A 27,293-nucleotide genomic window follows, 5' to 3' on the forward strand; every position below is an offset into this window, starting at 1 on the left:
ACTGAGGAGTGAATCACAGACTTACACAAGCCTCGAAACCCAGGGCAGGTTCACAGTTCTCACATCGGCTTCTCACCGAGGCTAGTGAGCACCAGGGCCTCCTCGGCCTCCTTTCAAACATGGAGAAGGCAGATCACAGCCGCTGACATCGTGGGGGGTGCCAGGGCGGACACAGTGATGGTGGGGCACCCTGGGGGGAAGCCTAGCGCCGACCCCCTGCTGGGCTGCGGGATTTCCTGGATGCCGTGAGTACACACGCCACACTAGCACCTTTTCCTGCTGAAGACAGGATTGTCGTTAGACGTATCCCAGTGTGGGGAAGATGTGTGATTTATGATGGTATTTTCTGGAATGCTTGACTCTGCAGGAAACTTCCCTCTCATTACTTAGAGATTGGCTAACTCAGGTCTGGAGTATTTCCTCAGTCTCTTTTGCATTGGTTTCTTTTTAAAAAGTCATTTGTCATTTGCTCTAAATTGCTCACTCCTAGGGCTGAAAATGGCAATTAAATCCTCTGTTTTCCAATAGTCTCCCTTGCTTGATAATTGGATGAGAAAACTAGCTTTCAATTCCCTTATTTAGGCTGAGTGTAAAGCTAGATGTTTTCTTTCTTTCTTCTTCTTTTTTTTTTTTTTAAATGAAGCATGCTTTAGTAGCTTCTTCTTTTAGTGGGACTGACAAAGCTGCCCTTAAACGGGAAACATTTCCTCCACTGAACTGCTGAAACCTTTTTGCAAAGGCATCTCACCCTCATTTTGTGGCCAATACTATGTCATTTGACGGTATACCTTATACTTTGAGGACAATTCTGGAACCTCTAAAGTGTGCATCTTAAGATGCTATTTTTTTTCCCTTAAGTGTCAACCCTCCAGGGAACTTTCTTCATGAAGCAGGGAAATTGCCTGTCTTATCAATTTCTTTAACATCATGTAAGTATCAAGATAGTTGGTGAGATGCTGGAAGCTTTCCAATTCTGAGATGATGTGATTACTCAGACTTATCAGAATTTGAATCCAGACTGCAATTTTCAGAGAAGATGCTAAACTACAAAGGCCTGGGCTGGACACCATCTAAAATAATCTAGGATGAGATGTTTCTTTCTTTTTTTTTTTTGTCTTTTATTTATTTATTTTTTTAATTTTATTTTATTTTTAAACTTTACAATATTGTATTAGTTTTGCCAAATATCGGATGAGATGTTTCTACTAGCAAATCTTTCATATATTTTTCTTCCCTCAAGGCTCTGTATGAATCAACTCATCCATGGCAAGGGAGAACCCGTAAGAGAGACTGAATATATTCTATTATCGAGGCCAAGAAACACACAAACAACTTGCCATCTGGCTAAATAATCAGAGTCTTAATTACACTAGTGGGATAGACAGGAGATTAAGCTGAGGGGAGCAACACACACACACACACACAACAAAATGTGGGTCACTGAACTCACCCTTTCTGAATTGATCCTTCCCACCAGTGGGATTGGCTGAGTATGCAGTGAGGTGCCATCTAGAAGGTTTGAAAATGAATTTTCTGTTCCTCTCACCTTGGGGTGAAGTTCAGTGGAGCGCAACGCTTTGGGAAAGTTTCCAGGGAGTTTACAAACATTCTCAGGCAGCTCACCTCCGAGCGTTTTGTATGAAGAGGTTTGAGAGATCACACATTTCCTTGCATTCCTCCCCGCCTGACTGTGCTTACAGTTCCCAGGTTGCACTTCCTATTATTTTCTTGGCAAGTCCTGATGCCAGCCCTAGCTCAGCATGTTCAGACAGGCGGGGAGCGCCTGAGCCTGTGTGAGTCACCTGCTCCAACACCATCTAACATCGAGTATCAGAAACAGTTCCAGGACCCACGAAGGCTGACTGTATTTTTGAATTCCAACGCATTCAGAAACTCAGTTCCAGGTTCAGGGAAGATGGGACAGTTAGAAGATGGTGTTTAAACCTAGCCAGCATCTTCTAGGTCCGTCCAGGGAAACAGTATTTTGTGATTCCCGACTTTGTGGCAACAGTGTGGAAAGACACTTGCACTGTCATGCTTGTGGAAGACATCACTAATCTGGCAGCCCATAGTTTCCTACTGAAACTAGATGAGACCTCAAAACCTTTTTTTACATAAGTCTCCACGTAGTATAGCAAAGAGGAGGTCCATTAGACTGGGTGCATTTCAACTTACATTACCAGGTTCCAAGTTTATCCAAGGGAAGCTTGGCATGCTGCAGTCCACGAGGTCGCAAAGAGTCAGACACGACTGAGCGACTGAACTGAACTGAAGTTTATCTAGCATTGCAAATATGCTCATCTGTTCCCCTAAGATAGGAAAGTTATCTTGTGATTTTATTTTTTAATTAATCATTGAATTGCTTTATTTTTATTGGAGTGTAATTGCTTTAGCAGGCTTGAACAATGGCTCAACAGGTAAAGAATTTGCCTGCAACGCAGGAGACTCAGGACACGAGGGTTCTACCCTTGGGTCAGGAAGATCCTGTGGAGAGGGAAATGGCAACCTACTCCAGTATTCTTGCCTGGAAAGTCCCATGGACAGAGGAGCCTGGAGAGATACAGTCCAATGGGTCGAAAAGAGCCAGGCATGACTGAGCAACTGAATGTATATAATTGCTTGACAGTGTTGTGCTAGTTTCTGCTGTACAATGAATTGAATCGGCCATATGCATGCATATATCCCCTCCTTCTTGGACCTCCCTTCCACCTGGGGAGAATGATCTTGTGACTTTAAAACAAAAACATCAGAAGCTGGCATTATTCACTCCTTTATTCATTTCTCCAACAAATATTTACTGAGGTTATTATACACCTTATGCTCTGCTGGATGCTGGGGACGGAGAAATGCCCTTCTATGTTTACCTCCTAAGTAATGATAACCTGAGTTTCCCACAAGGTGCAGTCTACTTTCTCTAGGGTTCTGGGGCTAAAGGCATTAAGCCCAGTGCTGTGCTGATCCCATGTCCTTAGGGCTCAGAGCACAGGCAGTGAATGGTGTGCGAGGTGCCTATGGCTGTGAATTCTCTAGCAAGTTAAATCCTGAGATGCAGTCCCTCTGGGACTTTTGAGTGCAGCTGCATTTTCCTTTAAGCCTCTGAAGGCTGCAAACACTATATTCTCTCTCTCTCCGAAGTAATCACCATGTCAGAGCAGGGAGCCTGGCTTCCATTCAGCCGCCTAGAACTGCTGCTTCTTATTAAGTGAAAAGCAAAAGGAGGTGATTCACACCTCTATGAGGATGCACAGAGAGTTGGGTTGCGGGAATAAGGAGGAGTAATTGGAAATTTTCTAGTTCCTGAGAAGCTGCCATTCCAGATTGCTTGTTGCTTTTATTTTTTTTAATTTTATTTTTTCAAGAGTTTTTTTGATGTGGACCATTTTTAAAGTCTTTACTGAATTTGTTACAATGCCGTTTCCGTTTTTTGTTTGTTTTTTTGCCTGAGAGGCTTGTGGGATTTTAGATCCCCGGTTAGGGATCAAACCAGCACACCCTGCCCTGGAAGGTGAGGTTCTAACACTGGCCCACCAGGGTCCCCTGATCGTTGCTTTTATCTCTGAGATAAATCTCCTTCTGGATACTTTGGGACAAAGTGTGGAGTTGCCTTTATTGGGTGACTAGTATAGAAGCTGGAGGGAGTTTCTTTGTAAATCAGATAGCTATTTATTTACCTAATTACCGCAGATGGCCTCTGGTGAGAGTTCTTTTGCATCTTTCTTTTCCTCTTTTTTATTCTCCATTTCTGAGGCTCTCTTGCCCTCCCTTGTGGTCATCCCAAACTTCTGACCGCCATGTATGTGTGCCTGCCTCCCTTCCCTCTCTACGCCAAGCATCATCTCTAGTTTCAGGATAATTCTGGCTTATTTCATGGACTAAAGATGACCACTACACTGCCTCCTTCTTTCAGGATGTGCTAACACCAGGACTATCACCCTCTGCTGGGCTACTCTGCATCACAATTTGAGTGAATTAAAGGAATTAGCACAGGACTAGCATGGGGTGAAGTGAAGTAATTCAGTCCTGTCAGATTCTTTGTGACCCCACAGACTGTAGCTTGCCACGCTCCTCCATCCATTGGATTTTCCAGGCAAGAATACTGGAGTGGGTTGCCATTTCCTTCTCCACGGGATCTTCCTGACCCAGGGATTGAACCAGGGTCTCCCGCGTTACAGGCAGCCCCCTTAACATCTGAGCCACCAGGGAAGTCCCTGGGGGTAGCATGGGGTAGGGGTCTGACAAAGGCATGGGAAGCCCAAATCTGGGGAGATTAATGTGTTCCCAAATAGCATACTGTCTTTGGATAGCAGCTTTCCATGCACCCAAGGCACTTTTGATGATGGAGTAAATTTGGTAAAAGCTGGGTGACAGTCTTATCACTTCAAGAACTCTTGGGACTTTGCTATATGAAAGCCTGTGTGTGTGTGGGGTGGGTGGTGGTGGTGGTGGAATGCAGTGTTTCCCAAATGGACTTGACCATGGACCCCCCTGCTCTTCTATGAGACCAGAATGCTTTGGCAAAATCCATTAGACACCAAATTCTGTATTGTTTGCCTACTAAGAGCAAAGCAGAGAGATTTCCTGAATTTGTAGAACATTTAAGTATTCTTGCCTGGAAAATCTCATGGGCAGAGGAGGCTGGTAGGCTGCAGTCCTTGGGGTCGCTAAGAGTCGGACACGACTGAGCGACTTCCCTTTCACTTTTCACTTTCATGCATTGGAGAAGGAAATGGCACCCCACTCCAGTGTTCTTGCCTGGAGAATCCCAGGGACAGGGGAGCCTGGTGGGCTGCTGTCTATGGGGTCGCACAGAGTCAGACACGACTGAAGTGACTTAGCATCAGCTTACGTATATAAAAGTCCTCAGTGTTGTTTTTCTTCCATCCTTTTTCTCTTTACCTTTTGATGCCTGGGACAAATTGTTGCCCAACTGATGGTGGATAATATGCATCCATCCCATGATAAATATACATGATTGCAGTGCCAGTCTACTACTGGGCTGGAGCTGGCTTGTGCTGCCTCAAGAGAGTTGACTGTTATGTTTTCAGGAATTAAATTATATAAATATACCCCTCAAAAGAATTTTCCATATTGGTTGCATTTCAACTTGAGATTTGGACCATTGAGATGAAAAAACGTGAACCCAAGAACCTTAAATTAAAAAAAAAATGCTAGATTTTTCTAATAAGACATGAGTTAGAAATGAGATTCTAGTCCAACCGTGTCGTTTCAAAGGTAAGGAAACCAAGGCATGGAACATTTGTGAGATTTGCCCAAAGCCATCCAGCAATTCATGAGAATTAGGAGTCTCCTAGCTTCGGGCTTTTTCAGTGAAAATCACACTCCCTTGAATTGAAGTGTCTGGGTATTTACAGAGCTTGAGGATGAGTTTTGACCTAGCTGTCTATCTTTTTAAGTAAAAACTGAAATTGCCATCATTATTATATTCATTAGAAAGAAATCATTTACTCAACCAAGTTTCTCAAGAAGAGCTGCTTCCTTAGAAACAAATAAAAAGCTTTCTGGACACACACAGCATCAGAATTTATGGTCAGCTAGTACTGAGTGAGACTTTTAGTGCTGCGTATGTGAGAGCTCAGTCATATCTGACTCTTTGAGACCTCATGGACTGTAGCCCGCCAGGCTCCTCTGTCCATGGGATTATATTGACAAGAATATCTGAGTGGGTTACTGTTTCCTACTTCAGGGAATCTTCCTGACGCAAGAGTTGAACCCAAGTCTCCTGCAGCTCCTGCAGGCATTTTTTTTTTTTTTTTTTTGCCCCTGAACCATCTGGGAAGCCCCTCTTATAGTGCCATAATTCATCAGTTCTAAGATAGGCATTTTTTTTCTAACCTTTCAACATTTCTGAAATTGGAATATATTGTACAGTCAGTGGCATGTCATAGTTTAATAGGCAAGCTTTTTTTCTTTTCCTGTCTTAGTGGACATGAAAATAATGATGTTGCTTACAATGTTGGAGTCAATGAAACACGATAATTTAATTCAGTGTAGCAATGTCAATTTGGGTACTTTCTTGTTTCCATCTTTACATGTTTATCTCTAGTCAGGCATGGACATGAATATAAATATATGTGCATTTTGGTCCATGTCATTTCTCATATTGTCTTCACTGTTTTTTTTTCCCTTTTAGAAGGCATCATTAAGCCCAACCAATGGATTTAAATTAATGAATCACTGAGGATAAGATATGAGTGTTAAAACCTCAAAGAGAATCTTACTATATGTAGACATTGAGCTAGGCCTTGGAGAGGCATTTTATTTGTACTTCCAGAAATTTTTCAGCTTGGTATTACACAAACTCAAAGTTTGTTCTAGTTATCAAGGTTTTGCGTGTGTTAGTCGCTCAGTCATATCTGACTTTTTGCAACCCCATGGACAAATGTAGCCCGCCTGCTTCCTCTGTCCATGGAATTCTCCAGGCAAGAGTACTGCAGTGGGTTGCTAGTCCCTTCTCCAGGGGATCTTCCCAACCCAGGGATCAAACCCAGGTCTCCTGTGTTGCAGGCAGATTATTCACTGTCTGAGCCAGCAGAGACGCCCCCATCAAGTCTTTACCAACGATTAAGAGAACGTGTTTCTTCCATTCTTTTCTGTACAATATCAACCTCTGATTATGGATTATGCTGGCAGTGCTTATTATTTTTTAATTCCTCATTCTCAGGGGTCTTAAGCTTTCCCCACTGCTCTGCAGAGCACTCTGGCTTTTGGCGTCAGCCAACATCTGAATTCTGATGGGAGGGATTCCATCTAACTCCTTCTGGTGAGAAGAGAAACAACCCAGTTGGAACTAACCTAAAAACATCTATCCATCTGACTCATCCCCATTGTCAAACTGGACACAAGTGAGAATGCTAGGACTTCTCTTGAGTAATATCATTAAACAGTATCTCCTAGCATGTGTAGTAACTGAAGGAAATTTACCATATAATTATCCTACCAAGTGGTATCTGGGTTGCACATACCAGACAATGATAACATGAATGATTATGTAGTAAATTAACCTCAAACTAACCAAGAATGCTTAGTTCAAAATTTGTGCTCCTTATGTGTATGCTTATGATTTCATATTGCATAAATATTTATGCCAGTAAAATTTTTCTTAGTTTATATGAATACATAAAATGTATCATTTCATAGTCTTCCACAAAGAGCATAATGATCTACAGAAAATGCCATGGCTTTTGGGCTGTCTATTCCTTGAACATTTTTTGGAACTGTGGCCTTGGAGGCCCTAGCATTGGTTGGGGAATATTTTTGGGTTCCATAAATCACATCACATCACTATGCCAAACCCTTGACTTTCTTCCAGCAAGATTAACTTTAAGCAGGATTCCTATAATGAAAATAATGAAGAATAAGAGTGGCCTCTCACCTGAAGCCTTAGATAGCAGGCATTACTATTTATAAATGCCTCCCTTTGGCTTGACTTTGATCATTTAACTGTGCATTTCAAACAATGCTCTCCAGATAGAGGAAAATCACACTCACCCATCAGTCCTATTCTTTGGTTCTGAATGTAGATATCTTTTCTCCCTGAGAAGTGTACCTGGGGAAGGAGATTGTGATCAGATTGTGAGGAATAGCAAAGAGAAAGGATCAACATGACCAATCTGACTTGACAAGGAAAATGAATCTTATAGTCTATATTTCTGTTTTGCAGATTGCAGTTTCCATCCATTAGAGGTTTGTGAATTCAATTAAGTGGGTAGCAACCAATTTTTGAGAGAATGTCAGATAGAATAAAGTGGGATACAAGACAAAAATTGTGACTATCAGAATGTCTTGCTTGCAGATAGGAAGAATTGTATTTTAACATAAAAGTTTTTAAAATCTAAAAATCATTTATTTTCAAATGTTTATATAGAGATAGCTTTATACACACATATTTTTGTCAGTACACACTGAGTCACAATGTGAGATCTGTTTATTATTGCGTTATGGTAAAAAATTCTTGAAAGCTCAGTTCAGTTCAGTTCAGTTCAGTCGCTCAGTCATGTCAGACTCTTTGTGACCCCGTGGACTGCAGCACACCAGGCTTCCCTGTCCATCACCAACTCACAGAGTTTGCTCAAATTCATGTCCATCAAGTTGGTGATGTCATCCAACCATCTCTGTTGTCCCCCTTCGCCTCCTGCCTTCAATCTTTCCCAGCATTGGAGTCTTTTCTAATGAGTCAGTTCTTCGCATCAGGTGGCCAAAGTATTGGAGTTTCAGCTTCAACATTAGTCCTTCCAACGAATATTCAGGACTGATTTCCTTTAGGATTGACTGCTTGATCTCCTTGCAGTCCAAGGGACTCTTAAGAGTCTTCTCCAGCACCACAGTTCAAAAGCATCATCTTGAAAGCTACAGGAGAATTATATGTAAAACAGTTATTTTAAGACAACTCATACTGGTACTTCTGTTACTTCTCTTTGTGAGGATCAGTTAAAAATCTATCCTAAATAATATTGATACTGAAAACTGCCTTCTGTGCCCATCCACCGATTGGTTGCATACGTGAAAACTTCTTTCTGCCCACACTATAAGACTGTGAATTCCACAGTTCTGTTTCAACACCTATGCAAATCCATTACTGACTTTGCCTGTCATTCTGTCACGTTCCCTTTCCCCTGCTCAGACTTGTTCTACAAGATGATGGTATAAGTCAAAACATACTTTCCCTGTGTTCATTGGTTAGGAGCTCAAAGACAATTTTAAACTAGAAGACAACTTGGAAGCCTTCCTGTAAGTGCCTGTGGATCGTCATCTCGGCAGAGGGCACAGTGGCGTCATGAAAGTCCCTCTTAGTCTTGACTCCAACTAGGAAGGCTTTGATCCAAGATCCTTGAGTTTTGTCTGCTTCCTGGTCACAGTTTGCCTCGGGAGCCTAAATGGATCAGAGTGCGTGTATCTCCATTGGAGCATAAGGAAATTTACATTTGCTGCGAACTCAGTGGTTGGTTAGCTGACTAAATATTAGTTTAGTTATGTGGTATTGTCATCTTCAGCTTGATCCACCCTTGTCTATTGCAGGTGAAGATCTTCGTGTGTGAAAATGAAGTCCCAGGCAACCACGATTTGCTGTTTAATATTAATTTTGGCCACAGAATATTCTCAGAGTAGATTCCATATCCGTGCAAAAGTAAGTTTGATTAATTCTTATGTGGTCCCAAGAGAAATCAATCAGGTCTCTGAGACGATTAATTTATAATAAATAACATGTCATTTCAAAGAAATTTTCAAATGATTACAATGTTACCCTTTCTGATGGCAACTTTCTAAAGAAAGGAAGGGACAATGAAAAGTTGAGAGTTGGCTGGAGCTTGTGACAGTACAGTATTGTTGTCACAGGGTGCGACAGTCTAGTAGAAAAACCACTTTGCAAGCCATGGAGTATGTAGACAGGCAACTCTTGAGAGGCAGAAGCACTAACTTGGCAGTCAAGCCATTTAGGTTCAAACCTTAAGTTTATCTGTTAGCCGCACAAGTTGCTTCAGTTCTCTGGGTCTTAATTTCCTTACCATAACACGAAGAGTGTCTTTTCCTCTTTTAGATTTTTACAGTCCTTTATAGCTACAAGATGCTTAGTCAGGAAGTTGTGTCTGACCCTTTTGTGACCCCATGGGTTGTAACCCCCCAGGCTCCTCTGTTCGTGGGATTTCCAAGGCAAGAATACTAGAGTGGGTTGCCATTTCCTTCTCCAGGGAATCTTCTCAACCCAGGGATTGAACCCATATCTTCTGCATTGGCAGGTGGATTCTTAACCACTGAACTACGGGTTTGATCCCTGGGTCAAGAAGGTCCCCTTGGAGAAAGAAACAGCAACCCATTCCAGTATCCTTGCCTAGGAGATCCCATGGACAGAGGAGCCTGGCAGGTTACAGTTCATGGGGTTGCAAAGGAGTCGGATACCCTTAGCAACTAACAACAGCAACATAGCTACAAAAAGATTCTATTATTGCAACCTAGCACTCATTCCTAGTATCTTCTCACTTCTTTATCTGTGTATCGTGTGGACCATATTAGTTCCCTATCATAGCTACAGTTAATATAAGCAGAGAACAGTTTAGTGCTCTAATTGTCGCCACTGTGCTCTCCATGGGTCCTTAAGCTTTCCAACAGATGTACCCAATCCCCTGACCTTCAGAGCCTATGTGACCACACCCAGTTTCTAGCCTTCACTCGGGGCAGCATGTTCTCTGCCAGGGCTCACATCCCTTCAGCAAATTCCTGCAATATCAGATGCCATTTTCTTTCTAGTCCTGAACACATTTTCTCTTCATATTCACATGGAGTCTCTAAGTTGAGATGAGAGAGAAGAGTCCCACTGTAAAGAAAACCTTTGAGAATTTATGTTTTACAGGATGGAGATAAACTTCAGGGTCCTGAAAGAAAACCCAAGACTGGAAGAACTCAAGGTATGTAGCTACAGAACAGTCTTCTTCCATTTGAAGACTGGGCAGAATAAAGGAAGGGCATGGATATTGCGGATCAATCCCCAGACCACAAGTTTTCACACAGAATAACAATCTCAAATAAGTTCTAAATGTTAAACACCATCAGTAGATTTTCTTGCAATTATACTATTACCCACGGCATAATCAATGAAGCAAGTTGGCAGATATTCATACATGTTCTAGAATAGTAGATGAGCTGCTGCTGCTGCTAAACTGCTTCAGTCGTGTCTGACTCTGTGTGACCCCATAGACGGCAGCCCACCAGGCTTCCTGTCCCTGGGATTCTCCAGGCAAGAACACTGGAGTCGGTTGCCATTACCTTCTCCAATGCATGAAAGTGAAAAGTGAAAGTGAAGTCGCTCAGTCATGTCCGACTCTTAGCGACCCCATGGACTGCAGACTACAAGGCTCCTCCATCCATGGGATTTTCCAGGCAAGAGTACTGGAGTGGGGTGCCATTACCTTTTCCAAGAATAGTAGACGAGAATCCCTTTTAAAACTCAAAAGGGAAATCTGAACTAATGAGCTAACAAGAGGCAGAAGAGTGAAGAGGACAGGATCATTCATTCCTTCATTCAGAGATACTTTCAAGGTTCTTAAAAGCATGTAGCACTCTGAGGCTGAGCGATCTATTCAGTGATGTAATAGGTATCATGTTGGTGAGATTGACAGAGGATGAGATGGTTGGATGGCATCATCAACTCAATGGACATGAATTTGAGCAAGCTCCAGGGGTTGGTGATGGACAGGGAAGCCTGGCGTGCTGCAGTCCATGGGGTTGCAAAGAGTTGGACATGACTGAGTGACTGAACTGAATGGAACTGGCAAGACTGGTTACTCTGGAGAAGTGAGAGACAAACTGTGGAATCATCATGAGAAGTAAGATAGTGAAATCCTGTGGTTCTCATCCACATAGATTACTGGGATCTGCACCGTCATGGCCAAGTATATTTCTGGGGGCAAATACAAATCTATACAGATTTGGAGCTAAGAAAGGAAAGAGGAGAGAAATGTATCTAATATGCATTGAACATTTACGACAACACTGATCCAAGTGCTGTACAAGATGCTGTCTCATTCAATGTTTGTAACAAGAATATGGCATTACCTCCAAACTATATGAATGAGGGAATTGAAATGCACTTGGCTTAAATAAATTGCAACAATAGATACACTTGGGTGGATGTCAAAGAAAGATGCAAAACAACCTGCTTCTATTCTCCTGTCTGAGTAATAAATATTTGTCATCAATATTCTTTGGCTCACAGCCAATAGGGCACTTCAGTTTGTATTTATTTCAATACCTTGAGAGTTCTCAGTATCATCTACTTCTTCCTACTGCCCTGCTGCTATCTGAAGGCAATTCTTCCTGGGAATACTTCAGCAGCTTTATCAAGTTAATCCACTCTCCTCATGGGCCAAATTAGGCTGCTGCCAGTTTTTTTGAATAAAGTTTTATTGAAACCCAGCCATGCTCACTCATTCACACATGGTCTTTGATTGCTTTTATGCTACTAAGCAGAGCTGAGTATTTGTGACAGAGACCATATGGCCCTCAAAGCTGAAATGTTTACTCTCTGGCCAGCTTTGTTGTATTTAGCAAAAACATAGAATGTCTGGTGAAATTTAAATTTCAGATAAGCCATGAGTGATATTTCATGGGTTATACATAAATGAAAAATTATCCACTGTTTTACTGAACATTTTTAGTCAGTTCTCTTTATTCGTGGATTCTGTGTTTGCATCTTCTCCAAATCAGCACTCACAGTGCTCTCTGAATTATTAACAGACATGCACAGAATAACAGAAAAATGGCCAGCCAAGGTGCATGTTCTCAGTTGAACGAGGTGGCACTTGACCTTCCTACTATAAACAAGTGTTTTTTGTGGTCTATGTAGTGTCACGTGTTTTGTGGTTTTGTTTTTAGTTGGTGATTTTGCTGTTTAAAATTGCTCCCAAATATAGTTCCGAAGTGATGTATGGTGTGCCTAAGAGGGTTGTGATGTGCCTGATGGGGAAAATATATGTGCTAGATAAGCTTTGTTAATGTGTTGTCACAAGTTACAGTGCCCTTGGCTGTGAGTTCAATGTCAGTGAATCAAAAGCATATATTAAATAAGATGTCTTTAAATGGAAACACACAAAACAAGCTTATATAGTGATATATTGATTGGTTGGTGAAAATGTTGTGAGCAGAAGCTTATAGGAACCTAATCTTGTATTTCTCCTAGAAGTGATGGTTACGTATTCACTAATTCAGTGTTTGTGGCAGTGACTTTATAGATTGTAACTGCTGCAAATAATGAGAATTGAGTGTATCTGAAAACAAAACCAACATTTAACTGGCATTTAACCTGTATTTTATCTGGCAACTCTATTTACCTGGTCCTTTACAGAAAAGTTTACTAACTCCTGCTCCATGTATCATTAATTATCTTTCACAAATCTAATCATGTTTCCTGGTAACCCTCATATAAACACAGAATCCAGGGTCTTTCAGGACTTGACCCTGCTTTCCTCCCCACCCTCATCTCTTGCCACTCTCCCCTCAAACACTCTGAATCAGTTTTTATGAATGACCCTCCTTTTCACATGTTCTTCACTCTGTTTGGATATCAGCTGGATATCACAGTCTGCCTGGCAGGTCTTAGTGGTTGGTGGCTGAGAACCCGTCGCCTCCTCTGGGAAGCAACCCCCAAGCCCCAGGAAGGAGTTAGGTGTCCTTGTCAAAGTGTGGAAATGCTAATCAGGCCTCTCTCTCTCTTCTAAGAAAAATGCCATGGACCTTGCAGCACTTCTTCTAACTGCAGCCAGCCCTGTGCTCAGCACTTTCATGGAGAAATAGGATTTATTTGTAATGGAAACAAGTGGCAGAAATCAACTGAAACATGTACAAGCCTTTCTGTGGAAACACTCTTTATGGTGATGTATTTGCATATTTGCATCTTATTTGCATATTCTACAAGAAACATTTTAAATGTTTTCTGTTCAGCATGACAGTAAGTCTCAGATCTGGACTTGAGGAATTCTGCAGAGTGGGTTCAAATTTGTTTCTTATCATCCCTTCCTCACCCAAACTCTCAACCACTTTATTTTGCCTTCTCAAAATCTTTACTCAAAAAAAAAAAAAAGATCTGAGATTCATTCAGACAGTGATAAACACTTAGAGATTAAAGTTTTAGCTTTAAAAATGGATTTTCATACCTCTTATGCTAATCAATTAAGCAACTGAATTTGTCTACAGTTAAATTCATTTTGATATCTTTTTCTCATACTTTCAATCACTTGACCAAAGGAAGACAAGGTGTGTGTCCCAGAAAGAATAAAAATCTAATGAATAAAACAATTCTCAATTAAAATATTTTATGTTGTGTCCTTTCACTTAGCCACTGTTTCCTTCTGCCTCTCCTTCATCCCTGTAGAAGCACATTTATCTCTGCATCTCCTAAAATGTCAAGTGTTTTTAGAATAGGAGTATCAATACAGTCTCTGTCACTTCAGTTCAGTTCAGTTGCTCAATCATGTCTGACTCTTTGCGACCCCAAGGACTGGAGCACTCCAGGCCTCCCTGTCCATCACCAACTCCTGGAGTTCACTCAAACTCATGCTCATTGAGCCAGTGATGCCATCCAACAACTTTATCCTCTGTTATCTCCTTCTTCTGCCTTCAATCTTTCCTAGCATCAGGGTCTTTTCAAATGAGTCAGTTCTTCACATCAGGTGGCCCAAAGTATTGGAGTTTCAGCTTCAGCATCAATCCTTCCAATGAATATTCAGGACTGATTTCCTTTAGGATGGGCTGGTTGGATCTCCTTGACATGTTGGGTGCTTAATCATTTTTGAGTGAAATAACCATCTTTTTACAAACAGGACTCAAACAGTGCATCACGCCTCTCTGTGGCAGCACCGTCTATAACTCTGCACATTCTTGACTACCAAACCCCAGAGCCCATCAGGAGTGTAGCTCAAGGAATCCAAAAGAATTGCCCATTGGATTATGCCTGCATAATTAATGCTGTGAAATCATCAGAAGCAACATCCGGAAACATTGCATTTATAGTGGAGTTACTAAAAAACATTTCAACAGATTTGTCTGATAATGTCACCCGAGAGAAAATGAAGGTATTCTGTGTTAATTTCATTCAAAAATCTGACAATTTTTTGTTTCAAAATCTTGTACTTTAATAGTTTCAAAATAGTTTTCAGGGTAAAAACTATCATAACCAGAATAACAACTCATTTCAGTTTTGGGAGTGGATTCATCCTAGTTTATGGACATTTTCAAGAAATAGTGAAAGAAAGTCACTCAGTCGCATCCAACTCTTTGTGACCCCGATAGACTATACAGTCCATGGAATTCTCTAGGCCAGAATACTGGAGTGGGTATAGCCTTTCCCTTCTCCAGGGGATCTTCCCAACCCAGGGATCAAACCCAGGTCTCCCACATTGCAAGCGGATTCTTTACCAGTTGAGCCACAAAGGAAGCCCAAGAATATTGGAGTGGGGAGCCTATCCCTTCTCCAGCAGATCTTCTTGACCCAGGAATCGAACCGAGGTCCCCAGCATTGCAGGTAGATTCTTTATCAACTGAGCTATCAGGGAAACCGCTTTCAAGAAATAAGAACATTTTTAATACAGGTTTTTGTACAGACTGAATATTTTCAAGGAACTTATCACATAATGATCCTGTGAGGAAGACTTTGACTACTGTAAAGTTTCCCAAATTTTATTTTTGTAAAATGTAATTGTACTGAGAAATGTTAGCAGAGGTTTCATTTCTTAAAAGAGAGATCTGTAGTACAGCAGATACAGGAATTCTGGGGTAAATGAAGCCAAGTAGGTCTTATAGCAGGACTTTCTAGAGCTTTAAATGTGTTAATAAACTTTGGCATTCTTCACAAGGGTGGGGTGGAGGATAAGGATATGGTGTGCTGTACTTGGATTTCCATAGGACTGTTTCCTCCTTAAACAGTCATTAATATCTCATGGAAAACCTGGGTTATACAAATTGAAGTTGGAAATGCTGCCTGGGGTGTATAATAAAGCAGGCAACCCTTCTCTGTAGTTCATCTCATTTCATTTCATCTTATTTGCTTATTTCATTTTATTTTATCTTATATATTTTTTTTAGTTTATATTTATTGATTTTTAAAAATTGGGGTATAGTTGCTTGACAGTGCTGTGTTAATTTCTGCTGTACAGCAAAGTGAACCAGCTTCAAGTATACATATATCCCCTCTGTTTTGGATTTCCTTCCTATTTAGGTCACCACAGAACATTAAGTAGAGTTTCTCGTGCTATACAGCAGGTTATCAATATCATCAGTTATCTATTTTATCCATATTAGTGTATATATGTCAACCCTCAATCTTATTTTATTTCATTGCTTTTTACCATATTTCGTTTTTAGCATTTCTAATTTTTTTCCTCTCTCCGAAGTCCTACTAGTATGAGATTCTAATAAACAGTGAATTTGAAGAGAAACATGTCAAATAATATCAAATCGTCTGATCTTTAGAAACTTGAGGTTTTAGAAATCAACTTTGTACCGCAGCGTGTACATCCCCAGTATTGTATCCACTTTTCTCCACTGCAGAGCTACAGCAAGGTGGCCAACCACATCCTCGACCCAGCGGTCATTCCAAACTGGGCTTTCATTCCAGACAAAAATGTCAGCTCCGATTTGTTGCAGTCAGTGAATTGGTTTGCGAGGCAACTCCACATCCAAAATGAACCTGAGCACATTGTGGATGAATTCTTCATTCAGACGAAAGGGTTCCCCATCAACAACAATACCTCAGAGAGAAGTCTCCGTTTCTCCATGAGCTTGAACAACACAGTGGAGGGTATCCTAGGAATCATAGAAATCCCCAGGCAAGAGCTGTGGAAGCTGCCCCCAGATGCATCCCAAGCTGTTGGCATAGCTTTTCCCACCTTGGGGGCTGTCCTGAAAGAAGCCCACTTGGAAAACACCCGTCTTCCCAGGCTGGTAAACGGACTGGTCCTTTCAGTGATTTTACCAGAAAAATTGGAGCAAATCTTATTCACCTTTGAGAAGATCAACAAATCCCAGAATGCCAGAGCCAAGTGTGTTGGCTGGCACTCCAGGAAAAGGAGGTGGGATGAGAATGTCTGTGAAACAAAGTTGGACACCAAGAATAGAGTGCAATGCCGGTGTAACTACACCAACGTGATGGTGTCTTTTTCCATCCTCATGTCCCCCATATCTGTGGACAACAAAGTCCTGGACTACATCACCTGCATTGGGCTCAGCGTCTCCATCCTTAGCTTGATTCTTTGCCTGATGATTGAAGCCACCGTCTGGTCCCGGGTGGTCATGACGGACATATCATACATGCGGCATGTATGCATTGTCAATATAGCTGTGTCGCTCTTGACTGCCAATGTGTGGTTCATCTTAGGCTCCAACTTCAACAAAAAGGCCCAGGACTACAACTGGTGTGTTGCGGTGACATTTTTTAGCCACTTTTTCTACCTCTGTCTGTTTTTCTGGATGCTCTTCAAAGCCCTGCTCATCATCTATGGACTGCTGGTTGTTTTCCGGAGGATGATGAAGTCCCGCATGATGGCCATTGGCTTTGCCATTGGCTATGGGTGCCCATTAGTTATTGCTGCCACCACTGTGGCTATCACAGTGCCAGGGAAAGGCTATGTGAGACGTGGTGCCTGTTGGCTTAACTGGGATGACACCAAAGCCCTTTTAGCCTTTGCCGTCCCAGCCTTGGTCATTGTGGCTGTGAATCTTATTGTGGTATTGGTTGTGGCTATCAACACTCAGAGGCCCTCTATTGGCAGTTCCAAGTCTCAAGATGTGGCCATAATCCTGAGGATCAGCAAAAATGTCGCCATCCTCACCCCACTGTTGGGACTGACCTGGGGTTTTGGAATAGCTACGCTCATAGAAGGCACTTCCTTGATATTCCACATAATCTTTGCCTTGCTCAATGCTTTCCAGGTAAGTTCTGGGAGAGACACTTATTTTACTGATACTATTGATACTATTAGCTACTTTTTATTTACAAAATATTATTACCTTATAATTTGGTATTCTGGCTATACAACAAAATATGGCTATGGTTTAAAAATACAGAACACCACATATTCCTTCCATTTCCTTTCATATCTTAGAGACATTTATCTGTGACATCTCTCTGTCTATTGATTGTCCAGTTGGATTTCGATGATCAGGCTGATTGGGTAGGCATCTCCTTTTGTCTTTTCTAAAGTTTCAATGTGAAAAGACATTGACCTTCACTTATGGAGGACTAGTCTTTGGTTAGGGATGTGTGAGGCACATATTATGCCTCAAAACAAGCACAATTTTTATGCTTTCTCAAGTAGTCTAGGCAATCTATGAAATAATAGTCATTTTTCACAGCATGCAGAGATGGTCCATGCCACTCACTTTGGATGTTAATCGGTCAGGGATTCTCATACTCCTTCCCTGCTATTCTCTGTAAAATAAATGTCATTTGTTATTCACAGAAATGGATCCCAGCAATGTCACTTTCTCTGGTCCTCAGACTTCTCCTCTGTAAAATAAAGATGGATCTAAAATGATCTCTAACGTCTTTTCTTGCTTAACATGCTTGCTTTGATAAGATTATCCATCTAAAAGTCCTTCCACTTCATCTTGGCTACTAAGCCACTTTTAGGAAGCTGTCATTAGGCTGCTTTCTGCACCCATGAGTAATAGAAAATTTAGGAAGTTTATATATATATATATATATATTTATTTATTTATTTATTTAAATATATCTATTTATTTGGCAGTTCTGGGTCTTACTCGCAGCAAGTAGGATCTAGTTCCCAGACCAGGGATCAAACCCAGACCCCTTGCATTAATGGTATGGAGTCTTAGCCACTGGGCCACCAGGGAAATCTCAGAAGGTTTATATTTTTAATATATTTTAAATCAGGAGCTGGCAAACTGTGGCCTGCTGCCTGTGTTTGTAAATAGTTTTATTGAAATACACCTTACACATGGGCTTATATACACATCTTTTTATTGAAAAAGTTTTATTGAAATACACCTCACACACACACATTTTGCCTATGGTGGCTTTAGCGCTACAGGGCAAAGGTGAGATAGTCGGAACAGAGGCTGTAAAGCCTGCAAGCCTGAAATATTTATTATCTGCTTCTTTTCAGAAAAATATCTTCAAAAAAATTTTGACCAATGCTTTAAATTAAATATAACTGTTTAACAAAGCAACAAAGTATTCCATATCACTATTAGTCTATTTCTAAACCTAATGTGAAATAATAAAGCCAACTTCAAAGTAATGCCAACTCAGTACAATTATACATCTTACTCATAATTTCTTAATAACTATGGAGAACATTTATTTCATTCTTTCCTCTGTATTGCTTTAAAGAGAAACCTTTTAAGGTTTTCTTTGGGAGTGGGGATCAAAAGCTCTTGGACTCACATAAATCTCCCCTGCTCTTGAAGTTATACTCATTACCACTGATCTCATCCTACTTTTACTTTGCAATTTAATTAAACCCCAGAAAATTTTGTTCTGCATTTCTCTTTCAGATCATTTCTCTTTCTATTTTCTTGATGGAAAGACAATTTCTAGACTCCCTTTAGTTACACACATTCCATTTTTCTAAAACAAGCGTTCTCTGTGACTCACAATTCAGCATTTTCAGTTTTCTGATCAGTGTTTCTTCTCCATGAAACTGTCCTTAGAAACCAGGCTTCCCTTCACTCTTGTGGCAGGATTCAGATTTTCCTTGCAAGACTCCTAACTCCCATTCCTTAAAAGGATTGACTGGCAATTATTCTGACTTTGTAGGTGACCAGATAATTTAAACTTAGAGACCCTGGTCTTATGGGTTTCTTTAGACTTCTCTCTCTCTTTTTTTTTTTTGCAGTAACTTCTTTCACCAGTTTTAGAGACTCTAGCTGCCTGTTTCTTGACTTTTCCATTGAAAGTAGACTAGAATACATTTCATTTTCCCATGACACCTTCCTTGATTGTGACTTTGAATGACAAAATTTTATGTATGTGTTACTATCATCATGAGTAAGAACAACCACCTTAATACCTGGGAAGAAATGTAAACAGATTTAATAAGTTTGAAAACTATCCTACATTTGAAGCCATTCAAGAAATATCAATCACTCTCATGCACAAGCTTGAAGGTTGTCCTCTGTTTTTGAGGTCCATTCAAAGAAAACACTCATTAGTGCAAGAGAATCCGTAGACACTGAGGTTTCTAATATATGATAACTATCTTTGAAGGAATCTAGAAGAGTAGTGTTAAAATAACTTCTGGGTTATGGTCTGCAGAACTGTCCCTCATACTTTTGTTGAATTCTGTCACAGGGGTTCTTCATCTTGCTGTTTGGAACCATTATGGACCACAAGGTAACTTGAATTTGTGTCACTCACTGTAAATGTTTTTTCCATGTGGTTGGGGGGAGCAGGAGGATGAAGCAGCCTTGATCAGAGAGAATGTGGAGAAAAGTTGAGTTTGTGGGGTGATTCAAGGCATCAGCTGCAGGGGGTGGGGGGTGGAAAGGGAAGAACCATACTCTGTTTTGTCCTGCTCCTTCTCAAGTCAACTGGAGGTTATATTTGAACATAGCTGGTGAAAAAAAATAGAAACCATGACCAGAATTTTAATCTTAATCCTAAATCTAGTTATGATTACACCTCAAGTTTTATCCAAGTTTCATTATTTTCCAAGCACGGTGTTGAACCATCTGATGATGCTTCTGCCAGAGTTGCTGGCCTCAAAGTTTCAGGACCCAGGTCTAGACCTTGAGGATGTTGTCATTTCTTCACTCTCATTGCTTCTGTAGATACGAGATGCTTTGAGGATGAGGATGTCTTCACTGAAGGGGCAGTCGAGGGTAGCAGAGGTAAGCCTCTCCCTTTCAGTCTCAATACTGGAAGGTCGGTGTTCTCATGCAGAGTCATGCAGAGACAAATACTCAATATTGGGGATTTGTTAGCAAACAGAATCATGAGGGCATACCTTTATTCATTCATTTCTTCAATCAACAAATTTGGAGTATCCTGCTAGAGCTTAGGGTCACTGGAACATACCCCTCAAGAAAAGTTTCCAGGGAATTCCCTGATGGCCCAGTAGTTGGGACTCCATGCTTTCACACTCGGGCCTGGGTTTGATCCCTGGTTGGGGAATTAAGATCTTGCAAGCCCTGCGGCATGGCGAGAAAAGATAAAAAGCAAAGTTTCCATACTGGTTGTATTTCAATTACATACATTTGGACCATTGAGAGAGAGACGATGTGAACGCGTAGACCATAGATTCATAAAATGCCACAGCTGGAAATAAGACATGAGTTAGAAATGAGATACTAGACCCCCTTTTCATTTCATAGGTAAGGAAACCAAGGCCCAGAGTACTTATGAGATTTGACCAGAGCAACCCAGTAATTTATGAGAATTAGCATTCTTCCTGCCACAGGCTTCTGCAGTGAACCACACTCCCTTGAACTGCAGTGTCTGTGTATCTAAAGATCTTGAAGATGACTTTTGACCTAGTTATCTGTCTCATCAACTACCAGCTGAAATTGCCACCATTGTTATATTAATGAGAAAGAAGTCATTTACTCAATCAACAGTTTCTCAATAAGAGCTGCTTTTAAAACAAACAAATAAAAAACTTTCTGGAGACACACAGAATCAGAATTTACAATCAGCTAGTACTTAGAGTGCAGAGAAGGCAATGGCACCCCACTCCAATACTCTTGCCTGGAAAATCCCATGGATGGAGGAGCCTGGTAGGCTGTAGTCCACGAGGTCGCTAGGAGTCAGACACGACTGAGCGACTTCACTTTCACTTTTCATTTTCATGCATTGGAGAAGTAAATGGCAACCCACTCCAGTGTTCTTGCCTGGAGAATCCCAGGGACGGGGAAGTCTGGTGGGCTGCCGTCTATGGGGTCACACAGAGTCGGACACGACTGAAGTGACTTAGCAGCAGCAGCAGTACTTAGAGTGACTTTTAGTGCCAAAGACCATCAATTCCAAGATAGGCATTTTTTATCCACCTTTGAATATTTCTGAAATTGGAACACATTGGGCAATCAGCAACATGTCATGACTTAATTGGCAAGTTATTTTTTCATGTCCTTCCTCCACAGACATAAAATATAATGATGTTGCTTACAATGTGAGATTCAGTGAAATATGATCATTTAATTCAGGGTAGCTGTGTCAACTCTGGTACTTCATGCTTCCATTGTTACATGTTTATCTTCAGTCAGGTATAGACATAAATCTATGTGCATTCCAGTCAATGCCATTCTTCACTGACATTAGTGTTATTTTTTCCCCTATTTAGAATGCATCGTTAAGCCCAACCTATGGATCTAAATTAATGAATCGTTGAAGATAAGACGTGAGTATTAAAAAATCAAGGAGAAGCTTCGGGAAGGGAACTGGGGATATCTTTCAGAGAATGGAAATGTCTTTATTGCCGAGCACATAAATGAAAATACACACATCTTTAAAACCCACGTCAGCTCAGTTTACTTGATCAAATGTTAAGAATACATCTTTTTTTTTTTCTGTCCTCAGTGAGAGGATGCAGTCATCATCCACATTCTGATACAGGATACATCTTGATGTTTCAGTTCAGTTCAGTCGCTCAGTTGTGTCCGACTCTCTGTGACCCCATGAACTGCAGCACACCAGGCCTTCCTGTCCACCACCAACTGCTGGAGTCCACCCAAACCCATGTCCATTGAGTCGGTGATGCCATCCATCCATCTCATCCTCTGTCGTCCCCTTCTCCTCCTGCCCTCAATCTTTCCCAGCATCAGGGTCTTTTCAAATGAGTCAGCTCTTTGCATCAGGTGGCCAAAGTATTGGAGTTTCAGCTTCAACATCAGTCCTTCCAATGAACACCCAGGACTGATCTCCTTTAGGATGGACTGGTTGGACCTCCTTGCAGTCCAAGGGACTCTTAAGAGTCTTCTCCAACACCACAGTTCAAAAGCATCAATTCTTTGGTGCTCAGCTTTCTTTATAGTTCAAGTCTCACATCCATACTTGACTACTGGAAAAACCATAGCCTTGGCTAGATGGACTTTTGTTGACAAAGTAATGTCTCTGCTTTTTAATATGCTGTCTAGGTTGGTCATAACTTTCCTTCCAAGGGGTAAGCGTCTTTTAATTTCCTGGCTGCAGTTGCCCTCTGCAGTGACTACACACACCTTAATTTCATTGTTCAGTGAGTGTTGACACTTGCAGTAGCCCCATTGTTGAGAAGGAAGTCTTAATTGATTGGAATCACAAAGCTACAAGCACGTCTCTCCCTAAAGAAGCTGGTGTTCAGAATCATTCCTAAAGGGATGAGGGTGGAGTTGCACAAATCAGCTGCCTACTCACAGGCACTTTCTGAGACTTATTTCTACACAGGTGAGATCAGGGGGAAACAAATATTAGTCAGTCGTGCAGGGGAGGATAAGTCACACAGTGGCAGCCTGAAGCCAGAGAGGTAAAAGCGGAATGTGGGCAGGGTTATGGAACTTGCTGTGCTTTTGTCTTGGAGAGGTGTCTTGCCTTTCTGCATGGATACCGAGGAGTCTCAGACTTTTTTTTAAACATCACCCAGCAGCAGGCACAACCTCTTTTACATTCCTTTCCTTTCTGAATCATGACCCATCTATTGAGCAATGGGGCAAAGGAAGGGGTTGAAACAATCTCATGGAATGAAAGACTCTCTGAGTTGGAAGAAACTTTAAGGGCCCTCCTGGATTAGAGATTATGCAAACCTGCTGTCATGCTGCTGTGGACATTGGCACGTGGTCCCCAGAAGAGGGAAGGGGCTCTTTCATATACATTGACTGGCATGTACCGGGTGCTATAAAACAAAGGGGAAAACACTGGTGTATTACCCTTAGTTAATCGCCTTCATGTTTGAATTTTAATTTTAGAACTTTAAAGGGGAGGATTCAGTAGAACTTTGAAGAGCTAATGCCCCCAACTTCTGTCCTTTTCCTAGTCCATAGGAATCTTCCCTGGTAGGACATTGCTTTAGAATTTCTTGATTAGTCAGTAAGGAGAGGCAGTTCAGATGACCAAGTAAAGCCAATCTTTCCATTGTTGTCGTAAGTCATTTCTGACTCTTTTGCAACCCCAAGGACTGTAGCCCACCAGGGTCCTCTGTCCATGGGATGTCCCAGGCAAGAATACTGGGGTGGGTTGCCATGTCCTTCTCCAGGGGAATCTTCCTGGACCAGGGATTGAACTCACGTCTCCTGCATTAGCAGCAGATTCTTTACCACCGAGCCACCAGGGAAGCCCAATCTTTCCATCAAGGTTCTAATTTGATTTGTTTGGGGAAGTTTCTTAGACTAGCAGTCCCCAGTCTTTTTGGCACCAGGGGCTGGTTTTGTGGAAGACATTTTTTCTATGGACCAGAGGGTGGTGATAGTTTCAGGATGATTCAACCCTAACCCTATTGTTATTATATCAGCTCCACCTAGATCATCAGACATTAGATGTCAGAGGTTGAGGACCCCTGTATTAGACTATCTTGGGTGGAGGAGGCTGGGCCACCTGGGGATACGATCTCTAACCATTCTAGAGAAGAGAGGTGTAGATGAAGTCTCCACTTTAGCTAGTTCAGCATATCTGGCTGACTGTATCAATAGCTGAGACAACCAGTAGAAGACAAAGTCAGGGACTGTACCACTTAGGAGAATCAGAGGTGCTCAGTGTTTGGCCAGTATCAGGAGGAAATGGAGGAAGGAGGTGGAAACACACCAACAACTTGCCCCAGAGAAATGCTCACCACCTCATTCTTCAGCTTTCAACCTCTATTTCTAAACTTGTGAAGTGGGGGATGGATGAGGATTGCATTTTTTCAGCACATCTTCTGTGGGTGACCCTGGGCCTATTGAATTCTCCCGGTAATTGCAGTCTCTTTGCTTTTTACATCTGGACCCAGGAAGAATTAGAAGCGCTCAGAAGCAGCAGCTGGCACCACGCTGGAGCCAAAACAGGCTCAGAGGATAGGATGGGAAGTTCATGACCAGGGATCCTCCCAAGTCTAGAATGGAGGGCTGGCAGCCATGGGAAGGTCTTTCAGCAGAAGAAAGCAGGTCCCCCGTCAGGGGGCTGAGAACAGAATTACAGCTCAAGACACAGGCAATTGGGGAGCACAAGGCTGGATCGTGGTCGAGGCTGGGGTTAATCACAACGCAAAGGCAGTTTTTCAGATCTTAAACCAGGACACAAAATCTTAGACTAAAGGGGTTTTGGGTCAGAAAAGCGGCCGGAGGTGAGGTACGGGGCCCTCCATTGTTGGAAACACCACATACCCCAGGGACCTCAGGTGGGACTGTTATTAGGAACAAGGTCTGGACACGTGTTCGGAGAGGCCCGGGGACTGCGGAAGGGCAGCAGCAGTGTGAAAACCGGGATGTTTTCCCCACATCCCAACTGGGGGACCCGTCCTGGGAAGCAGGGGAGGAACGTGAAAGTGAAGTCGCTCAGTCGTGTCCGACTCTTAGCGACCCCATGGACTGCAGCCCACCAGGCTCCTCCGTCCATGGGATTTTCCTGGCAAGAGTACTGGAGTGGGGTGCCATTGCCTTCTCTGAGGGGAGGAAAAGGAAGGGCATTTTTAACACGCGGCCAACGCTGCACAGCGCCCTCTGCTGTTCATACGGACTGCTGCTGCTGCTGCTAAGTCGCTTCAGTCGTGTCTGACTCTGTGCGACCCCATAGACGGCAGCCCACCAGGCTCCCCCGTTCCTGGGATTCTCCAGGCAAGAACAGTGGAGTGGGTTGCCATTTCCTTCTCCAATGCATGAAAGTGAAAGGTGAAAGTGAAGTCGCTCAGTCGTGTCCGACTCCTAGCGACCCCATAGACGGCAGCCCACAAGGTTCCCCGGTTCCTGGGGTTCTCCAGGCAAGAACACTGGAGTGGGTTGCCATTTCCTTCTCCAGTAGACCCAGTAGAGCTTGTTATTAACCTAGTGTGATTTCAGAGTCACTAGGATGGCTCCTCCGTTCTTCTGAAATCTCTTCCACGTATTCATGGTTAAACTTCACTTAAAAAAACTTTTTATTCCAAGTGAGAAACGGGACGGATAGAAGGATACCTGGAGAGAAGCACCAAGGTTTTCCTAGGAAGTTGCAAATTCAGAGGACTGAGTCATTCTAGAGATCAAGCTTACTTAGCAGAAGGACGAGAGGGGGACCTTGAAAATTTAGGCATGTGGGAGTGGCATGGAGAAGGCAAAAGGCACAGAAAAATAAAACTGGGAGTTTAGCCTTCCTACTGTGTGACCTTGAAGAAATTGCTCAATGTTTCAGTGTCTCCACTTCCTCATCTGTAAAATGAAGCTAATAATAGTACATACCTCTCAGGTTTCGGGACTCAATGAGCCAAAATACTCAAGATTCATAGACTAATACCTGGTTCGAATTAAGTTATCGGGTTTTGTTGTTTTTTGTTTAGTTGTTGTATCCACCTCTTTTGCGACCCCATGGAATAGCCTGCCAGGCTCCTCTGTCCATGGGATTTCCCAGGCAAGAATACTGGAGTGGGTGGCATTTCATTGTCCAGGGGAATCTTTCTGACCCAGGGATCGAACCTGTGTTTCCTGACTTGGCAGGCAGAGTTTTTTTTTCACCACTGAGCCACCTGGGAGGCAAGTTGTCCATACATGCCAGCTATTATTCTGACTTAACCAGCATGTCAATCATTTTGCCTAGGCTGCCCCATGCTTCATGGAAGTCCTGGGTCCTGGCTGGAGAATTGAACTCCTGCGGGAGGCTGGAAGGCAGGCTGGAATGTAGAGGGACAGTCATGTTTCTTTGGAAGACTTTCTCTTCTTGCCAGAAACGACGCCTGAACTCTCAGTAAGAAGGTTTGCCGAGGAAAAATTGAGGAGAGCATTTGGTGACTAGGCTTTAAGGACATGGATTTATGAGCTCTTTGATCTACCCGTGACCTGCAAAAGCCTAGCTTCTTGGTCAGCGTTGGCAAGATTAAGACTTAATCCCCTTTCACCCCCGAGGACTTGCTCTGCGGTTCCTTGGCTCAACCTCCCATGTCTCTGCATGGATCCTGGCCCTTTGGGAGGTCAGGATCTGGATCCAGGTTTGGGGCAGGTTGGGATAGGCATGGGGGTGGGGGGGGGAATGAGGTGGCAGGAAACACACTTTATTTACTTTGGAGACAGTTAAAGCATGCTAGGTTTCCTAAAGATAGGGGACAATAATAATAATAATAAAGAGGACTTTTTTGGGGAGCTGGTTGTGCAGCTTGTGGGATCTTAGTTCCCCGACCAGGATTCGAACCTGGGCCCTCAGCAGTGAAACTGTGGAATCCTAACCACAGGACCACCAGGCAATTCTCAAGAGGACTTTTCAATGTGCTTGCTATTTTGCTCTGTTTTAGACCTTGAGTAAAATAATTTTGCCCCTGGGACCTTACTTTCTTCATTTGTGAAGCAGAAAAAAAAATTCTTGTAGTTATTATTATTTGTGTGTGCATGTGTGTGTGTGTGTGTCTGTTTAAACCACTGTACATATGTAAAATGATTTTGGGTGTTATTTTAGAAATAAAAATGAAAATTTTTATTTTCTTTTTTGTCTCTTTATTTAAGATAATTATATTACAAAATAGAACATACAATATCTCCTGCATAATCCTATGCTTTCAGAAGTGAAATACTCACCTTCTTGAAAATATTAATATCTTGTTTTCTGACTCCAGCATCCAAGAGTGACCTTAGGCAGAGATATCTTAGACCTGAGCGACTCAGTTTGAAGACTAATTTTCTCCTTGGAATTTTTCCCCTCCTGGTAA

At 42.1% G+C, this 27,293-nt stretch overlaps 1 protein-coding gene across 2 annotated transcripts; it reads left to right on the top strand.

Moving 5' to 3' along the window:
- The first annotated feature begins 30 nt into the window (after positions 1-30).
- On the top strand, positions 31-27,069 carry ADGRF4 (adhesion G protein-coupled receptor F4). Of its 2 annotated transcripts, XM_010818196.4 has the most exons (10): positions 31-245; positions 9,037-9,145; positions 10,367-10,421; positions 13,231-13,382; positions 14,331-14,582; positions 16,057-17,436; positions 19,820-19,861; positions 20,299-20,358; positions 21,807-21,863; positions 26,195-27,069. In XM_010818196.4, exons 2-9 carry the CDS (start codon positions 9,059-9,061, stop codon positions 21,852-21,854), a joined length of 2,076 nt encoding a protein of 691 aa, XP_010816498.1. In that variant the 5' UTR covers positions 31-245; positions 9,037-9,058; the 3' UTR covers positions 21,855-21,863; positions 26,195-27,069. The 2 variants fall into 2 exon arrangements, with proteins under 2 accessions (XP_010816498.1, NP_001137347.1); NM_001143875.1 differs by lacking the exons at positions 31-245; positions 26,195-27,069 and having other exon boundaries at positions 9,059-9,145; positions 21,807-21,854.
- The last annotated feature ends 224 nt before the right edge of the window (positions 27,070-27,293 follow it).

Source organism: Bos taurus, chromosome 23 (assembly GCF_002263795.3).
Source record: "Bos taurus isolate L1 Dominette 01449 registration number 42190680 breed Hereford chromosome 23, ARS-UCD2.0, whole genome shotgun sequence".
Classification (NCBI taxonomy): domain Eukaryota; kingdom Metazoa; phylum Chordata; class Mammalia; order Artiodactyla; family Bovidae; genus Bos; species Bos taurus.

Coding starts and splice junctions, on each gene's coding strand:
- ADGRF4 (XM_010818196.4), top strand. CDS start 9,059: ATGAAGTCCCAGGCAACCACGATTTGCTGTTTAATATTAATTTTGGCC. Junction 13,383..14,330: donor CTGTGGAAACACTCTTTATG/GTGATGTATTTG, acceptor TTTTACAAACAG/GACTCAAACAGTGCATCACG. Junction 19,862..20,298: donor GAACCATTATGGACCACAAG/GTAACTTGAATT, acceptor TTGCTTCTGTAG/ATACGAGATGCTTTGAGGAT.